This window comes from Eulemur rufifrons, chromosome 7 (genome assembly GCF_041146395.1).
Source record: "Eulemur rufifrons isolate Redbay chromosome 7, OSU_ERuf_1, whole genome shotgun sequence".
Classification (NCBI taxonomy): Eukaryota; Metazoa; Chordata; class Mammalia; order Primates; family Lemuridae; genus Eulemur; species Eulemur rufifrons.
Genome location: NC_090989.1, coordinates 209,477,697 through 209,494,018, shown reverse-complemented (window position 1 = coordinate 209,494,018; position 16,322 = coordinate 209,477,697). Strand labels below are relative to the sequence as shown.

The following is a 16,322-nucleotide window of genomic DNA, read 5'->3' as shown; positions in this document are numbered from 1 at the left end:
AGGAGGCCCCTCTCTGGTTTAAACCTCAATTACACCCCTAATCCCACCTCTGAACCAGATCCAGGCCCTACTCTTCAAGTGTCTCCTGGCTTTGCCAAGTAAGTGTTTGCAAATTAATGGCCTGTGATGATGCGTGTTTGTTTGTTAATCAACATGGCAAAAAAAAGGTGGTGGTGGGGATTGGACCCTTTATAAAATCCTGACTTCTTCTCTTTGCAAGTCCCCTTCTTGTTAAAATTTAAATGAAACTGTCATCTCAAGTAGGGAGGACAAAGTGTCTGCAGACTCAAAATTCATTCTAACTTCATGGTCACTAACCTAAGAGATCTCGTGTCAGTGACCCTGCATGTGAATTTTTGTTGAAATAAGAGGTTTTGCTTATGTTTGCTAGAATAATTCCAAGTTTCTGAAAGGAGGTCCATTTCAATTTTCTGCGATTGAGAGGCTGCAGCCTTGTAAGGGACACAAGCTGGATCTTTCACCAGCTCCAGGGTGAACGGGATCAGAGTAACCCACGGACCTTTTACAATGCTGCCTCTCGCTGGCCTGACCTGCTCATTTTTCAGGGCTTTGGGCCAATTGCAAGTGTATTCAAAGACTATCTAAAGGAGCCTGGGAGGGAAATGTCTATGGTTCAGCCCTGACCACAAGAAAGGGATTTTTTTAAGGAAAGAAACAAACCGAAGGCAGCTTCCAGGGGCTGCACAGCCTCTCACCTCTGTGGAGTGGCTGCCGGGCTCACTCCTCTTCCACTGGAGGCACTAGGGATGTTTGACAGCCTTTCTGCTGTTGCTTAGCAACCCCTGCAGCATTGATTATGCATGCTAAGAAATAGCAGCTATTGTCCTTTTTCCTTCTCTAGAAGGGGCTGTCTCTGGTTTGAAATCCAAGGCTTTACATTCAGATTGACAGATGTCAGACTCCTGTAAATTCTGGTGCCAATGATTTCAGAGCTTGAGCAATCCACAGGAAGCTGTTTAGGATGGAAGTGGTCCTAAGATACCTGCAGCACACTCAAGGGCGCACGGGGGCCGAGCGTGCCTCTCCTGTGAGAGTACCTGCTTGTTTGGATCCAACCGGATTGCCCTTTTCTTGATATTTTTGGATGACCTTTGTTTTGTGGAGGAATGGATTTGTCAACCATTTTTCCCCTTTACACTGAATTACAATCAAAGAACCCATAGAGAGGATGAGAAACAGAGAAACCAGCCTTTGATCAAACAGAGTTGCTTTACCTTTAAGTAAGTCAATTGCCAAGGAAACGCTTCATGGCAGTTTCCTTGCATTAACTGTGGATGCCTTAGCTATTTTTGGCTCCATCCAACCTGTGTTTCAGTAGCTATAGTTCCTACAACATTCCCTTGTACTATGAATGCATGCTGATACTTGTTTTTTAAATATAGCCACAAGTGTGCTTTGTAGGATTCATGTTCCCTCCTCTCCTTCCCCAGTAACTCAGATGTATTCTAGAGACATAAAGTGCTGAATATGAGAGAGACCTTGGAAATCGTATATAAAATCCAAGCCTCACGTTTTATAGATGAGAAAACCGAGACTCAGGGAAGTTGAGTGACTTCCTCAAGGTGCAAGCCAAAGCAAGGTGCAGGTGTTGCACAGGAAGAAGACTTGGCAAAATAAAAAATAGGGAAATCTGAATTCGGCAAGTGCTTTCTTGAGGATACAACTTAGGATTTTTGCTTTTCATGTTTCTGAATTCCTTCTTGCCAACAGAGAAAATGATATTGTTTTTCTCCACCAAGGGTTTGGGAAAAGTTAACTGACAAACCCTCTTGCACATCACCATGAGGCAGACCCAAAGCAGCATCTAACACGCTGTTGCCGTTTCCATCGGATGCCCCTGCCCAGCCGCTTGGTCCTGGTGACTCCTACTCATCCGTCAGCTCTCACTTCAGTTTTCCCTGCTTGGGAAGTCTTCCCTGTGCTCACTCCCTCATCTAGGTCAGACCTCCATATTACATGCTGTTAAAACATCTGCACTTGTCCTTTATAGCATTTGTCAAGGTTTTAAAATTATGTATGTGCTATGGGCTTATTTAATGAGTGCCGTTGAATGTCTGTCTCCACTGTTAGAGTGGCATATTCTCCAGGGTGGGAACTGTGTCTGTTAGCACAGTGCCTAATATGTAGCAGCATGCAATAAATGCTTGCTGAATGAAGGAAGAGAGGATGGGTGGCTGGGCGGGTGGATGAATGGAAAAATGGACCATGGAAATAATAGCTCTTCAAGAAATTTCAGAGTTGGCAGTTGGCATTTCTAGGTAAAGAAATAATTTGATGATCTATTGATAGTCATAGAATTTTATAGCTGAAAGCACCTGTAAAGATGATATATAGAGAATAATGTAATCTAATGAGAAATCATCTTAGAAATATATAGAGAGCAATTATTGACATTCTTTAGCTTAACTTGCCCACTTGCCAATGAGGGAACAGGAACCCAAAGAAGACAAATGACCCAAACAAAGTCACATTGCTTAAATGAGGTCATTTAATGCCAGATCTAGGACTAAGCCTCAGTGCAGTGCTCATTGTGTGGCACACTTTCACTGATAGAATTCTACGCGTGCCCTAGTAAATCACATTGAGGAAATTCAACACAATGCCACTGATCAAATAATATAAAGGAGTATATTAGTTATGCTCATTTGTATACAGGCATGAGGGGCACTTTTATATTTTCCCAAGTAGAAATTTAATTCAGGGGAGTAAGTGGAAATAAGGAAAACCAGATTTCTAAGGGAGTGATTTGGCCTCAGGGGAATACAAGCAAAACATCATAATCAGCTTTCATAAAGAGAACAATATCGTGTTCATTGGAAACTCGATTCAAGCTGGTTTAAGCAGGAAAGGGAATTTATTAGATCCTGGAAATCCATGCTACTAGCAAACCTAGCTGCTGGTATCCTAGCTTCAGACACTGCTGGATCCAGGGAATCAACAATGCTCTTCTCTCTCTCTCTTTTTCTCCATCCCTTGGCTCTGCTTTCTTCTGTATTGGATTCATTATCAGGAAGGTTCTTTCCACATTGTGGTAAACATCTGGCAGCAATGGCTATCGGCTTCAATCCTGCCATCCTAGCAACCCAAATGAAAGAACTGTTCCCAAGAGTTGTGCAAAAATCCAAGGACTTACTCCTCCTTGCTCATCTTGGTTGTGTCCCAGACCCTCTGCCCAGAGGAATGGAGTATCTGATTATGCTGGTCTGCATCACACTCCCACCTCTGGCAATGGAAGATGGGGCCAGCTCTACCAAACACATACGGGCTGAATGTGGGGAAGTGTTGGCTGCCTGGAAAAATATTCAGATGCTTTAGCCAAAAGAAAAGGGGGAAAGATCTGGCAAGAAGAAATGAAAGATGACCAACCCAAGTGGGAGCTGCAGGGTAGCCAGGCACCCGTGCGACTGGAACAGGTGGAATCTAAAAGCTCACTCAAGATCTGAGGCAGCCCTGGTGACTGTCCCTTCTTCATCTTCTCAGCAGGGGCCTCGGGGATTTTTCTCTGGGCTCCCCTGCTAATGCAGTGCAGCTGTCTCTTGCCACTGCTGCTCCCTAATATTTGGCCGCTGCTTCCAACACCAGCTACTGCTCACACCGTCTCTGTGACTCACATGCTCATTCCCCAAGAAGGAAAATACTATGGGCCCAATTATTCCAATTAGTCATCTGTATTGCCACTTAGTCTTCATGCCCAGGACACCTACGTGCAACACAGTCATCTAGGGTGGCCGCCTGGTACCGAAGAGGCTACCTTTGGGAAAGGAAGCAACCAGGGCTACTTGTCTCAGAATCTGGATAAGGACAGCATAAAGCTCATTCTCTCCAATTCCAGAAAAGTGGAAAAATTCCTAGATGAGAAAGAGCATCAGGAGCTCATTGACTGGAGTTCTCTGCCCAGTGGATTTATTTCTAAGACAGATGGCTAGTCTCCTCCTTTCTTTTTCGCAGTAGTCATCATACCAGCTCTCACCTCTTCATTGATTGTGATGTCCCTCTCCCACTCCTCCCTCTTCTTGCGCGTCCTTCCCACTTTTCCATTTACATTGGCATGTGAAATCCTTGTTCCTGCAAAAAGAAAATTGATGCTGAAAAGATTAGTTATTTATTAAAAAGAGGACATTTGTCAACATTGCCCTAAAAAGAAACATTTTGTGCTTGCACAGGACACAATGTTGCAGAAAGCACTGACTATCAATTCTACCTTTACAAGGCCCTAGGAACAGAATTTGTGGAGCTTTTAATAGTGTCTGTGATTGTCTTTTTGTCCAGACATTGTTTAATAGATTTTCATTGTTCTTTGGTGTAAGAGCGTTCTTTCTGGTGTGTGTGCATGTGAGCACACACATGTGCTGTAAGATGGAGAGCATCGTGTTCCTTGTAAGAATCCCTTGTGCACTTGAATCAGGTAGGCCCCCCACTAGTAAGTTGCCCCATCAATTTCCCTTTCCCAGTAACTTCAACTTTTAACCTTTATCAGGGATCTGCTTTTTGTCTTGTTAATCACCTTCCTTTCTGCCTTATCTCCAATTTATCCACATCTTTTCGGAAAATCTCAAACCGAAACAGTACATTTCACTCTAATGTGAACTCATCTGGCATCAAACATAGCTGGAAGATTCATTTCAAACCTTTGTGTCTTTGGAAAGTATGCATTGGGATAATTGTGCTGCTTTTTAATTCACTTTAACATGGCAGACCAACACACAACCAGTGGTAGTCATGCTCTGCCATGATCCACCAGCTCCTGTACGGCTAGTGAAATTTTCTCCAGTTTTATTCTGATGTACTTAAAGGCTATAAAATATATTGAAGTTGTCCGTATTGGAGCTTAATTTCTGATTTACTCTTTTGATTCAATATTTCTCTAATATGACAATTGCTATGAATTAGTTGTCTGTCTTTCAAAGACTTATCATTTCTAATATGCAACTTGATGTAACATGCAAGCATAAACCATCAATTTTATCCTCCAAATTATTGCTAGTATGTTAACATGTATGAATTAGAACTGAACCTCCTGTTTCTCTTTGGATGGTTGGCTTGTTGGATCTGAGCCATAAGAGCCAGGATTGCTGTGAAAATAAAGATAGTAGCAGTCAACACCCTGGCTGTAGATCTTGTATTTGAAGGTTGTCACCTGGTACACAATTAAAATCCCTTCAAAGGACAGTTATATACAATTAGTTGAGTTGATATACACAGAGTGTCTATTCCTAGCACATAGCAAGCACTAGCTGAGTGTTCCTCATCATTATTATCTTCATGTGATCGTTTAATTAGTTGTCACACTTGTAAGGATGTTCGAGAGCTACCTATTGCTACCTACTACTGCTATTACCCTGGATGCTAAGATTTTATTTTATCAAGTTTTATCTGTCTCCGAATTTATTAAAATATACTCCTCCAAAGTTCACTTTTGTAGGAATTTGATAGATAGTTTCTCTGCCATTTTTTAGGAAAGATCCTATCCATTCGGAGAATCATGCAGCATCGTGACCAAGGCTTGCTCTAAATGCTTGGCTAATCACAACCTGGAAAAAAACTTATAAGAGAGCCTGCCTTAATTCTATTTCAATTTTGTATTTTAGAAGTGTTTTCCAATGTTTCCAAGTAGAGGTTGACCCATTAGTAGCTTACAGAAGTGGCTTTTGTAGAACAGTGCAGTCCAATAGAAATATAATAAGAGCCACAAATGCAAGTCATATTTGTAATTTTGAATTTCCTAATATGCATATTCAAAGAGTAAAAAGAAACATATTAAATTTATTTTATCTATATGATTTAACTCAACATTATAATACTATCATTTCAATATATTAGTAATATAAAATATTATTGACACATTTTACATTATTTTATTCATACAAAGTTTTAAAAATCTGGTGTATATTTTTCACTTAAAACACATCTCAATTTGGACTTGCCAAATTTCAAATAACCACTAGTCACATGTGGCTGTTGGGCACTATATTGGACAGTGCATGTCCAGAAGATATTAGAAGCATAAAGATTCTTCATTAGCAGTAGATTTTGTCCCAGTGAACCTGACCCAGAGGAACCTGGGCATATTAGCCAAACATTCTCATGCATCTTGGTTGCTTGGTTTGAGAGTTTATTCATTTCCATTTATGTTTTAAACACCGTGGTGAGAATGAAGCATAGTGAGATCTTACCATAATAACATCTTCTATATTTTGTCTTTCACCTTAACAAAGACATTCTGCCTCTATGATCCCTAAAATGTATGAGAAGAATATGAGATCAGTATTTTAAAAAGGACACAATCTCTGTTTTACCTTGTGTCTCCTAACCCACCTGTCCTTTGAAATGCATTATCGTTTGTCATGTCCTACAATGTGCTGCCACACCAATTTCAAAGAAGCCCTCTTGCCTCTCTTTCCAGCTTCCCATTAACCTTAAGATTTTGCTAGAGTGTTTCAGATGAATTCTGATATTCTTTTTGTTTTGGCCCTTACTTCTATCTCACCTTCACTAGTTTCTCAGTTCAGTGCTGAAATGTATTTCGTGCTACTAATCCCCTGTTCCAATTCTGAATCGATATGTAGTCCAGGCAGTATCTCACTGTTGCTCTGGAGGAGACCTCTCCCTTGTGAACGTCTTCGAAAAGAATGGCAGCTTTGAGGTGTCAGGAAACTCACCAGGAGTAAGAAGAAATGAAGCTACAAAGCAGACAGTAAGAGTAAGAAAATAGCAATGCTCAGTGATCGGGCAAATATGCCTGTCAAAATGAACCTGAAGTGGAGGGAATTGTCAGTGCGGGAAGCTGCCACCCCATATTCATGGCCTCAGCGCATTGCCAAGGGACTCAGGGAACCAGCCAAGCCTCACATAATTGAGTGAAATGACAATCAGCTCTGGTACTAAAACAGAGATGATTTTTATAAATAGGGTTGATAGCAGGATTTTCTAGCTTCTGATTGCTATCTGGCTAGGGTTCCACCCTTAGAAAAATTCTGCCCTTAGCTTGCCAAATTCAGAAGATGATTTTGCCCAAGTTGTTACTGCCATATTTTCTGAATCTCTTAAAATAGAATTGAATCATAATTTAGAAAAACATGCAAAAATGGATGGGCATATAGGATGAGGCCAGGTTTGTGAGATGCATTTGTCCCATGAATAATGAAATCTCCTCTCTTAATTCCAGAAATGTTACTAAAACACAGCTTTTGACATTGCACCAAGAATGGGCTCCTTTCCATAGTATTTTTCTTTGGGGACATGGAAATATTAGATGCTTCTTAACTCTTTCGGGTTGGTGCTCACAAAAAGAAAACCCTGGTCTCTCTCCTTCCTTCTCTCCATCTCTCTCTCTCTCTCTCTCACACACACACACATACACACACATGCACACAATCTAGCATTCTTGGATCAACACTACATAGCTAAAACTTGAGCAGAAAGATTACACACAGAATTTGTTCGTGACTTGTGATCATGGCCTAGAAGGGTCAGCACCTGGTCCCACTCGTGAGCAAAGATAGGCCGAGGCCTTAGAAATGAGCTATCTGAGTGCCTCAGAGCAGCCTCTGAATAAAGAGGCTGCGACTCCGAGAAGGTCTTGCAGGCCAAGGGCTGATCTCAGTGTGTAGTCTGGTACTTTCAGGAGCTTAGCAGGCCATCTGGGAAAAGGTGGCAGCTCTGGCCACACTGCTGCCCTTGTGCCTTAGGTTGGTGCTTCACGTTATCCATGCATCTCTTGGCCTTCTTGGATCCTTGGGTGAGCAAACTGAGTGCAGGCTTGGTTGTGGTTTCAAATTCACATCACCCAAATGCCTGTCTCTGCCAGGGACTCAGGGAGACATCCCAACTTACACTACCTCGCCCCATCCTCCCTGTGAAGTACAGGGTGATATTGTTACCCTCGCTCTACAGAGAAGAAAAACAGAGTTTTGAGAGGTCCAGGGCACAGCCAGGATTTGAACTTGGATCTTTTGATTCTAAGCTAGAACTCCTTCTCTTTGATCACCACAATTGTTAGGATTTGCCGATTGACTGGAAGAACACAGATGTCTGGGGTCAGCTCTGCAGGAGAGAGTGCACTGGGCAGCCCCCCTTGACCTTGGCCCTTCCTTCATTCCCACTTCTTGCTTGGGCCCACATCAGCCTTTCCAGGTAACCATTCACTTGTCATGCCTTCCCCATGCTCTTTTCTCTCTGCTTTGCACAGACCTCATGTGTCAGGGGTTCCTTTAGTTGCCTGACACTAGGTTAAGCAGCCAGTGATTAAAAACAAGTGAACAGGGCACACTTCCACTGTCAAAGGAACAGTGGAGACAGACACGGACCCACAACCATGCTGCAAGTCCGAGCGTGAGAAATGCTCTGGTGTGTGTGTTTTGCTCCGAGAGCCCAGAAGAAGGACCCGGCAGATGATGACTTCCAGCTCCTTCACTTCCTCCAAGTCCATCTCCTTGCCTCATCTGCTGTTTTTCTACTGAGAAGTTCAGTAAAACAAAACAGTGGGTGGATTTAAAAAAAAAAATAACCAAAAGCTTGTCCATGGATAAAACCAACCTAAACAAATGGTCAAGATAAGCACATCACTCGCCCTCTGTAACGGGGATGCAAAGTTTAGTTTGGATCTAACTAAACTAGCCAGTTCTGGGAGAGCAGAGGGGACGGGACAAGCCCAGGTTCTGTAGCTTCAAGGGAGCAGAGACCCAGATCCCAGGTTCTCGGCCACTGTTCATTTTGTAATTAAATGAAGAAATGTGCTGTTTCCATGGCAACAGCACCATGGAAGCTTTATGGCCTCTCTGAGCACTGCTGGCCCAAATCCTCTCATTTTTCAAAGCAGAGCTGATGGTGCTTATAGATACACTTCCCAGAAAGTCACATATTAGAGTGAAGTGCAAATGGTGAATCCAGTCACCAGACCCTTTTTTTGAATGGTATCTCCAGAATCTGGCATAAGAAGCAACTGCCTCTGGTCTAATGAAAGATGCACCTGTGATTTTTGTCTCCTTCGGTCAGGTCACCACTGGAGAGAGAACTTTAAGTTCTGCTAAAGGCAGTTAAGGAAAATGCTAGATTCTGTGACGATGGTAGCAGAAAATACTTTGTGATCTGTGGCTGCCTCCACCACGCCAGTGTTTTCTTGTGGCTGACACAAGGCAGGCTCTGCGTACTCATTGGTCCCCTCCTGTGTGGCCCCTCGCAGCCGAGGGCACGCTACACTGCGTGCTGCAAACATCCTGCGGTGGGCTCAGTGAGGAACCACCCGGCCCCTCTTCAGAATGAAGGACTTGCCCCCAGTTGCTGCCAGAGCTGCCACTGACAGTCCTCAGCTGCCTGCTGGCTCAGGGGGCCCAGCAGGTCCACTCAAGGTCACACTCCCCTCCGGGGGGTGGGCATCCAACGACTGATTAATAAAGGGCTATAAAGACTCAGCCCCCTTAGCCCCTTAGCGCAAGTCAGACGGGCTCTGAAGGGGCAGCCCGTAGGGGCGCGCGAGGCTTTTGCTGAGACTGTGTCATGACTCCGCCTCACCCCTGCACACTCCCTCCCGCAGGTGTGGATCCCGAGAGCACGCCCTGATAAATGTCTCCTGCCGGTCTCCTCTCAGCCTGCTCCCAGGGACCTTGACCTGTGACACATCCCAAAGTCTATAGATGGTCCAGGTCGCAGATGTCCCCTCAGGGAGAGAAGAGTCCAGGCAGTGATCTAGAAAATGACCACCGGGGACCCAGCCCTGTTCTTAGCTCCTGGACGTAGTGTTTAGTTTTGTAGTTAGTGTATATCTGATGGATGGCAGTGTTTTCATTCCGTCCCAATGGCAAATTCATGTGAACTTGGATACTCACATTTGCCATCTGACCTTGGTAATGACTGCTTGCAGTCGCCCTGGAGACAGGATTCACACACTCACACATCATCTCTACTGGGAGGAGTCCTCGGGCTTCTCTCCTCCTCCATCAGAAGCAACCACTCCCTCTCTGAACTCATTTGTCTATACCAGAGACAAGTAAACATGCAATTAGACTGTATTGCAATCAGCAATATGATAGAAATAGGTATGAGGTGCACCTAGAAGGGTCATCTAAGCCAGCCTGGGGGGCAGAAGGGTTGTGACAGGGATGAGGGGTGGCCAAGGAACACCTCCCAGAGAGGTGGCAGTGGGCTGAGTCTTGGAGGACTGCTAGATATTAGCCATGTGTATTAGTTTCCTATGGCTGTTGTGACAAATGACTACAAACTCAGTGGCTTAAACAACACAAGTTATTTCTCCCACAGTTCTGGTGGTCAGACATCTGAAATCAGTTTTACTCAGCTCAAGTCAAGATGTTAGCAGGGCTGGTTTCTTCTGGAGGTTCTAGTGTAGAATCCATTTCCTTGCCTCTTCCAGCTTCTAGAGGCCACCCATGTGGCTCATGGCTCCTTCCTCCATCTTCACAGCCAGTAGTGTGGTATCTTCTCTCCTCTCTGATCTCTGCTACTGTCCTTACATCTTTTCTCTCTTCGCTCTTATAAGGACCTTTGATGACATTGGGCCCACCTGGATAATCCACCCCCATCAAGACTCTTAATTTAATTACACCTGCAAAGTCTCTTTTGCCATGCAAGGCAACGTATTCACAGGTTCTGGGCATTAGGGAGTGGACAGCTTTGGCAAGGTGTGGGGGGGTCCAACTTCCCACACCGGTGACCACACTCAAGATAGCATTCCAGGCGGAGGAATGAACATGTACAAAGCCAGGGAGGCATGGCCCGTTGTCATCTGGGCTGCAGATAGTTCATAAGAGGAGTGTCAAGGGATCAAGCTGGGCAGAGATACAGGAGCTGGTCCATTCAGGACACTGGGCTTTTAGCTCAAATCGTAGTTATTTATATACATGCCTTATCTTCCTATTTTCCCATAATGGCCTGAGGCCAGGATCTGGGTCATTGCCTTCTTGATGCTGTCACATTTCTCGCTCCGTGCTGGGTACATGGCAAGACCGGAGCACACTGTGTGGCATCAAAGTGCCATCTTCGCCCTGCTGTGACACTGTGGTGACCAGGTGATCTGAGCAGAGGCATGCTTCTGGCCATCTTCACCAGGGCAGCATGACTAGTCTTCTTGCAGCTCACTGGGCAGGGACGTTTTGTGAGCCAGCGGCATTTTGGGGCACAGGCTGGAGAAGGCTCTTTAGACTGCTACACACAGATGGGCAAAGTAATCATTGCTGAGGCTGGAGATGGGTTCATGCACATTCATGGTACTCTTCTCTCTACTGAATATTTTCATAATATAAAGTTTCTGAAAGGTGATATGAGCAGACATGAGCTGCACATAGCATCACAGAAAACACCACAGGTACCAAAAGGGGAGAAAAGCCCAGGGCAATCATTGGGTCCGGACCACGGTTTGAAAGGATGAGGACTATAAAGAGAGCTCTGGTCTGTAACTTAATGAGAGGACGTCTGTGAAAGTTTGTCGCAAACTATCAAGCTTTGTGTACACATAGGGATTATTCCTCAGTTATTAATATAAATGTTCTTTTCTCGGGAATTAGGCTGTTTTCCAGTCTCTCATGTAATAAGTGAGATGAGTGTCCTTCCCATTTGAGAATGTTAGGGCCCACTGAATCCTTCCCAAGGCAACCCTCTCCCTGACATCCTCGGTGTAACGTGTGTTGGGTTTCTTCCCTCTCTGCCCCTCCCCAACAGACGCTGAAGGACGCCAGCGACAACGCACGCAAGGACTTCCACCGCGAGGCCGAGCTGCTGACCAACCTCCAACACGAGCACATCGTCAAGTTCTACGGCGTCTGCGTGGAGGGTGACCCGCTCATCATGGTCTTTGAGTACATGAAGCATGGGGACCTCAACAAGTTCCTCAGGTACAATCAGACAGTGAGGGGTAGGGGGAGGTGGGCTTGGGGAAGGAGCAGGACTTCCGGGCTCAGACAGCAGGAAGGTGAGAACAGGGAGTTCCTGGGAAGGGTGAAGGAGCCCCCAGAGCTTTCCCGGGAACAGTCTCCCCTGGTAACCACACCAAAGCATGCCAGGAAAGGAACAAAGGGAAAAAGAAGGCCACAGCATTGCTCTTTTTCCCTGGTCAACTAAGACTACATAATGTGATGCTAATGATTCAACTCAATTCAACCTGCATTTATTGAGCATGTGTCACATGAACTGGTTTGTGACACGTGCATTTGAGATGGGCCTTAGCGGATGTGTGGGAGTTTGCCAGGTGGATAAGAGAAGGACACTACTTGAGGCAAAGCAAACAGTGGGAGCTAAGGTACCCGGGTGTCACAGTGAAAAGTGCAGTCGGGTGACAGTGAGGAGTCTGGGGGTGCCAGACTGTGGACTGAACCAGGGGGGCAGGAAGTAGAAAAATCACTGGAGGATTCATGGATGGAAGGGTGGGTGCTTGGACTTCATGCTGAGGACAAAAAGAATAACCAGGGTGTCAACACTTCCGAGGATCTACGGTGGAATGATCTGAATCCAAAGAACCAAAGCTGCAGAAGGAAGGCGGTGGGACAACATGCGGCATGACCACTGAAGGCTCAGGACTGTGGCTGGGGCTGAGCCCCTGAGGGCATGAGAAGATGGACAGCTTCACCTTGCGAGGTTTCATAGTGAGCAGGGTCTTTAGAAGAAGGCAAAGCAAGGGAGAGAAAATGTTGACGCTAGAAGGGAGTCATGGGCTATTAAATAGGATTAGTGTCACTTGGAATTCTAGCATCGGCTGACTGAGTTTTAGTTCAGCCCTCCCTCAGGTGCAGGGTGCAGGGAACTGGGAGATGTCACAGGATAGAGCAAGTGAGAAACAGCTTAGAGTGAGCATAACCCGGGAAGAAAGGTCAAGTTGCTTTGCAACAGCCAGGCTAACTCACACAATACAGGGGATGAGGTGAGTGACTCACGAGGAGACAGTGTAGTATGATGATACCCCCAGGGGTTTTGATCTCCAGACAGAGCTGAAGTTGAATCTCAGCTCTGGCATTCATTAGCTGAGTGACCTCAGACACGTTTCTTAGCTGTTCTGATGAGGGTAAGGTAGACACGAGGACTGAACTAGAATAAGCACAGAAAGTGCTTGGTGTAAAGCCAATAGGAAGTGTTCAATAGGTGGACGCTTGAATTCCTCCAGGAATGATTTCCACTGCTAACCCATCTGCCCTGGTAAGAGAAAGCACATGGAGGGCTGCATTTGGTACGACAGGGAAGTTACTGGTCGCCCGGGTAGAGCCGATAGTGAATGTTCTTACCCTGCATCTACCATCTACCGAGGGAGAGCAGAAATGCACTGAGCCAGATGCTCCTTGGTGAAGGAAACCAAGCGATGCTTTTATTTGCACTAAGCAGGGGCACAAATGCAAGTGGCAGGTGTGAGATCAGAAACCTAAAGAGTAAGAGGTCCCAGTAGTGAGGGTCAGGAGACCTGAGTTCTCCCAGGAAGGATCCGGGTTCTTCTTTCTATTCTGCATCAGCTGTGGGTGTCCCTTAAAGAAGTCTAGCCCATGATGCTGTCACTTCTCAGGTGGGTCTGAGTGAGATCCTTTTTAGCTCTTGTCTGGTTCTAACATGTTATTTTCTTTTTTTTAATTTTTTTATTGATACATAATAATTGTACATATTCATGGATTACATGTTACATCTTGAAACAAGCACACAACACACAATGATCAAATCAGGGTAACTGGGACAAGATTCACCTGAAACATTCATCATTGCTTTATGCTGGGAGCATTTGAAAACTTCTAGCTATTCTGAAATACAATAAACTATTGTCAACTATAGTTGCCCCATTGTACCAGTGAACATCAGAAATTTAGCTGGACCTCATTTTTGAAATATGAGCAGATAAGCTGCCTGTGATATCTTGGTCAATAGTAATCTCTAGGAGAAGCAGGAAAGGTGTTGGAGGCAGACTGATTATCTGCCCTTGTTGAACCCCATTTCCTTACCTGTAAAAGGGATAGAATTTAATCCATTTGAAGGGCTAGTGTGAGTGCTGTTGGATCGGGAGGTAATCGATAAATGTCCCCACAACCCTTCACTCTGCCACATTTTCTTCTTCGTTTTGGTTGAGGGATGCAAAATCCCCTGGGGAAGTGAGACTTTCTGTGCTATGGCAACTCCTGGACCTGTCTTCCTCTCGTTTCCACGGGCACTGAAGAGGGCTTTGCCCAAAACCCAGCCCTAGTCAGCTTCATGCATCTGCTGGAAGATTCGGACACTGTGCAGTTTAAGTCATCAGTCAATCACTACGAGAGCAGTAGAAGGGAGAGAGTGTACTGCTGTTTTTAGAAATATCATCACATGGTTAGTGCCATCTGCATCATTTTTGCCATCTCGAGCCTTGTGGATACATGTGCAACTCCGTTCCCCTTTGCTGGGGGGATCCCATTCTTTGCTCCTCCTGTGACTGTGTGGGTGAAGGGTGCCAGGTGAGACTGGGGTATGCAGCCAATCTGCAGTCTTCCCAGACAATCTGAATGCATTATCCCATGTCAGCAAAGTTTTTCTGATAGGTGACAGGACAGGGGATGATGGCAGCTTTTGCACTTTGTCTTGTCAGAGCTAACATGAAAGGAAGAAAGGAAGCTGAATTTGGTTGAGGTCTAGTTGCTCCTAGGAGAAATATTTCCCCCTTGTTCCCATTCCCCAGGCTACATCCTAATTCAAAATGATGCTTTCCCCAAACTGTAGCATAATAAATCCAAATGTACCCACCTGGATGTAATTAAATGCTTCTGTGAGCTCTCTCTGTGTGTGGGGGGGAGGGGGCGCACACACATATGTGTGTGTTGCAACTAGATTCCTTCACTCTCTCACTCAGTCAGCCTCTCCCCAGCTCTCCTTCCTGCCTTCCGGAAGGAGCAGGCACCTGATTCTCCCTCGGCATCTTGCATGGGGCATGGAGCGACTGGAAACCTGCCCTGCTTGATTTCAGGATCTACTAAAGTCTGAGAGCAAGAGGTTTGCTATACCAAGAGTCACGTTCTCAGGTGTGCTAACGTGCTACAAATATAGGCTGTCTTCTTTCTGGAAGAGAAACGGGAAATTAGCTTTATGAAAAGTTCCCAAGTGTCATTGGCCCTACCCTATAAAGACAAATGTCTTCTTTTATCTTACCACCGTTTTTGTTCACCCAAAAGCCACATCTGAGCACCAGTGTGGCCAGGCCTGTGCTAGGTGGGGTGGAAATGAGGAGTAAACATGGTCCTTGCTTGCAAAGGGTTCCCAGTCTCTTCTCTTAGAATCTGTCTGGAGTTCCCTTCTAATGCTGGGAAAGATAGATGAGTATTTTTTAAGTGATAGCAGTTAATATTTATTGAGCCTTGCTAAGCGGTTTAAATGTTTTAACTTGTATAAACCTAATAAACTATTAGAGTAGTCCAGTTTTCTGGGGCTGAAATAAGACTGCGACCAATCAACAATTTGAACTGTATCTATAAGCACTGAATTCTGGCCCAGATTCTCTGGGTCTTTATTACAGGTTTTCCTTAGCTCACGAGCACGTAGTATACGTTTCCTTAGCTCCGTCTCCTGGTGTTGAAGTCACAGTAGAGTTAAGTAAGACAAGTGAAAACATCCTCACTTTCCCTGGCCCCTTAGTGCTAGAAAGCCTCGGACTTAACTAACTTTCAGTGAGGTGCAAGGGCCGACCTTTTGGTGTCCTGAAGAGCCCTATTCCAGGCCAGTCGCAGAAAGGAATGCACAGAGGCTAACTTGTGTTTTCATGTCCTCTCTCCATTTCTTTTTTTAAAGAGAACCTTTGTTTGCAAAGTCTTCCTCTCTGGCTTTCCTGTGAAAGGCCACGAAGCACTGTGCAAGCAGAGTCTCAATTCCTCTTCACATAAATACCCTCAGCAAGGTGCAGTTCATATCTCCGTTTTACATAATGAGAAAACAGACCCAGAGAGGTTATGTAACTCACCTGAGGTCACACAGCTAGTGTGTTAGGACAGGATCCAAATTCAGTGCAGATATCCCAGAGCTTTGGCCACTATGCTGTACATTTCTTACCTCTAGTAAGAGATTTTGAGCTGAAGAAAGCCCCAAAGCACTTCTCCAGTATTTTTTCTCAATGTGACAAAAGGCGGGGGGTGGGGGGTGGTCTGTGGTTTGAGTAGAGGTGACATGTGTTAGGACCAGCCTTGTGTGAAAACAGGAAGCTCCTCCTCTCTAGAGGGTGGTCAAATCCAGATAATTAGAGACAGAAGGGACCTAAGAGATCATGCAGCATAATATCCCTTTGTATTTTTGACCAGTAAAGAAATTGAAGACTGGAGAAGGTAAAAGCTTCCTTGGATCACGGTGCTGGATACTGGTGGGGCTGG

At 45.0% G+C, this 16,322-nt stretch overlaps 1 protein-coding gene across 7 annotated transcripts in view; it reads left to right on the top strand.

Annotated features, from left to right (window-relative positions):
* The window catches only part of NTRK2 (neurotrophic receptor tyrosine kinase 2), a 343,235-nt gene that overhangs the window by 251,562 nt on the left and 75,351 nt on the right, over positions 1 to 16,322 (top strand). For all 7 annotated transcript variants that reach the window (XM_069474074.1, XM_069474072.1, XM_069474075.1 and 4 more), the window contains one exon: positions 11,692 to 11,864. In XM_069474074.1, the coding sequence (XP_069330175.1) occupies positions 11,692 to 11,864 (173 nt within the window). The remainder of the gene's footprint in view (positions 1 to 11,691; positions 11,865 to 16,322) is intronic.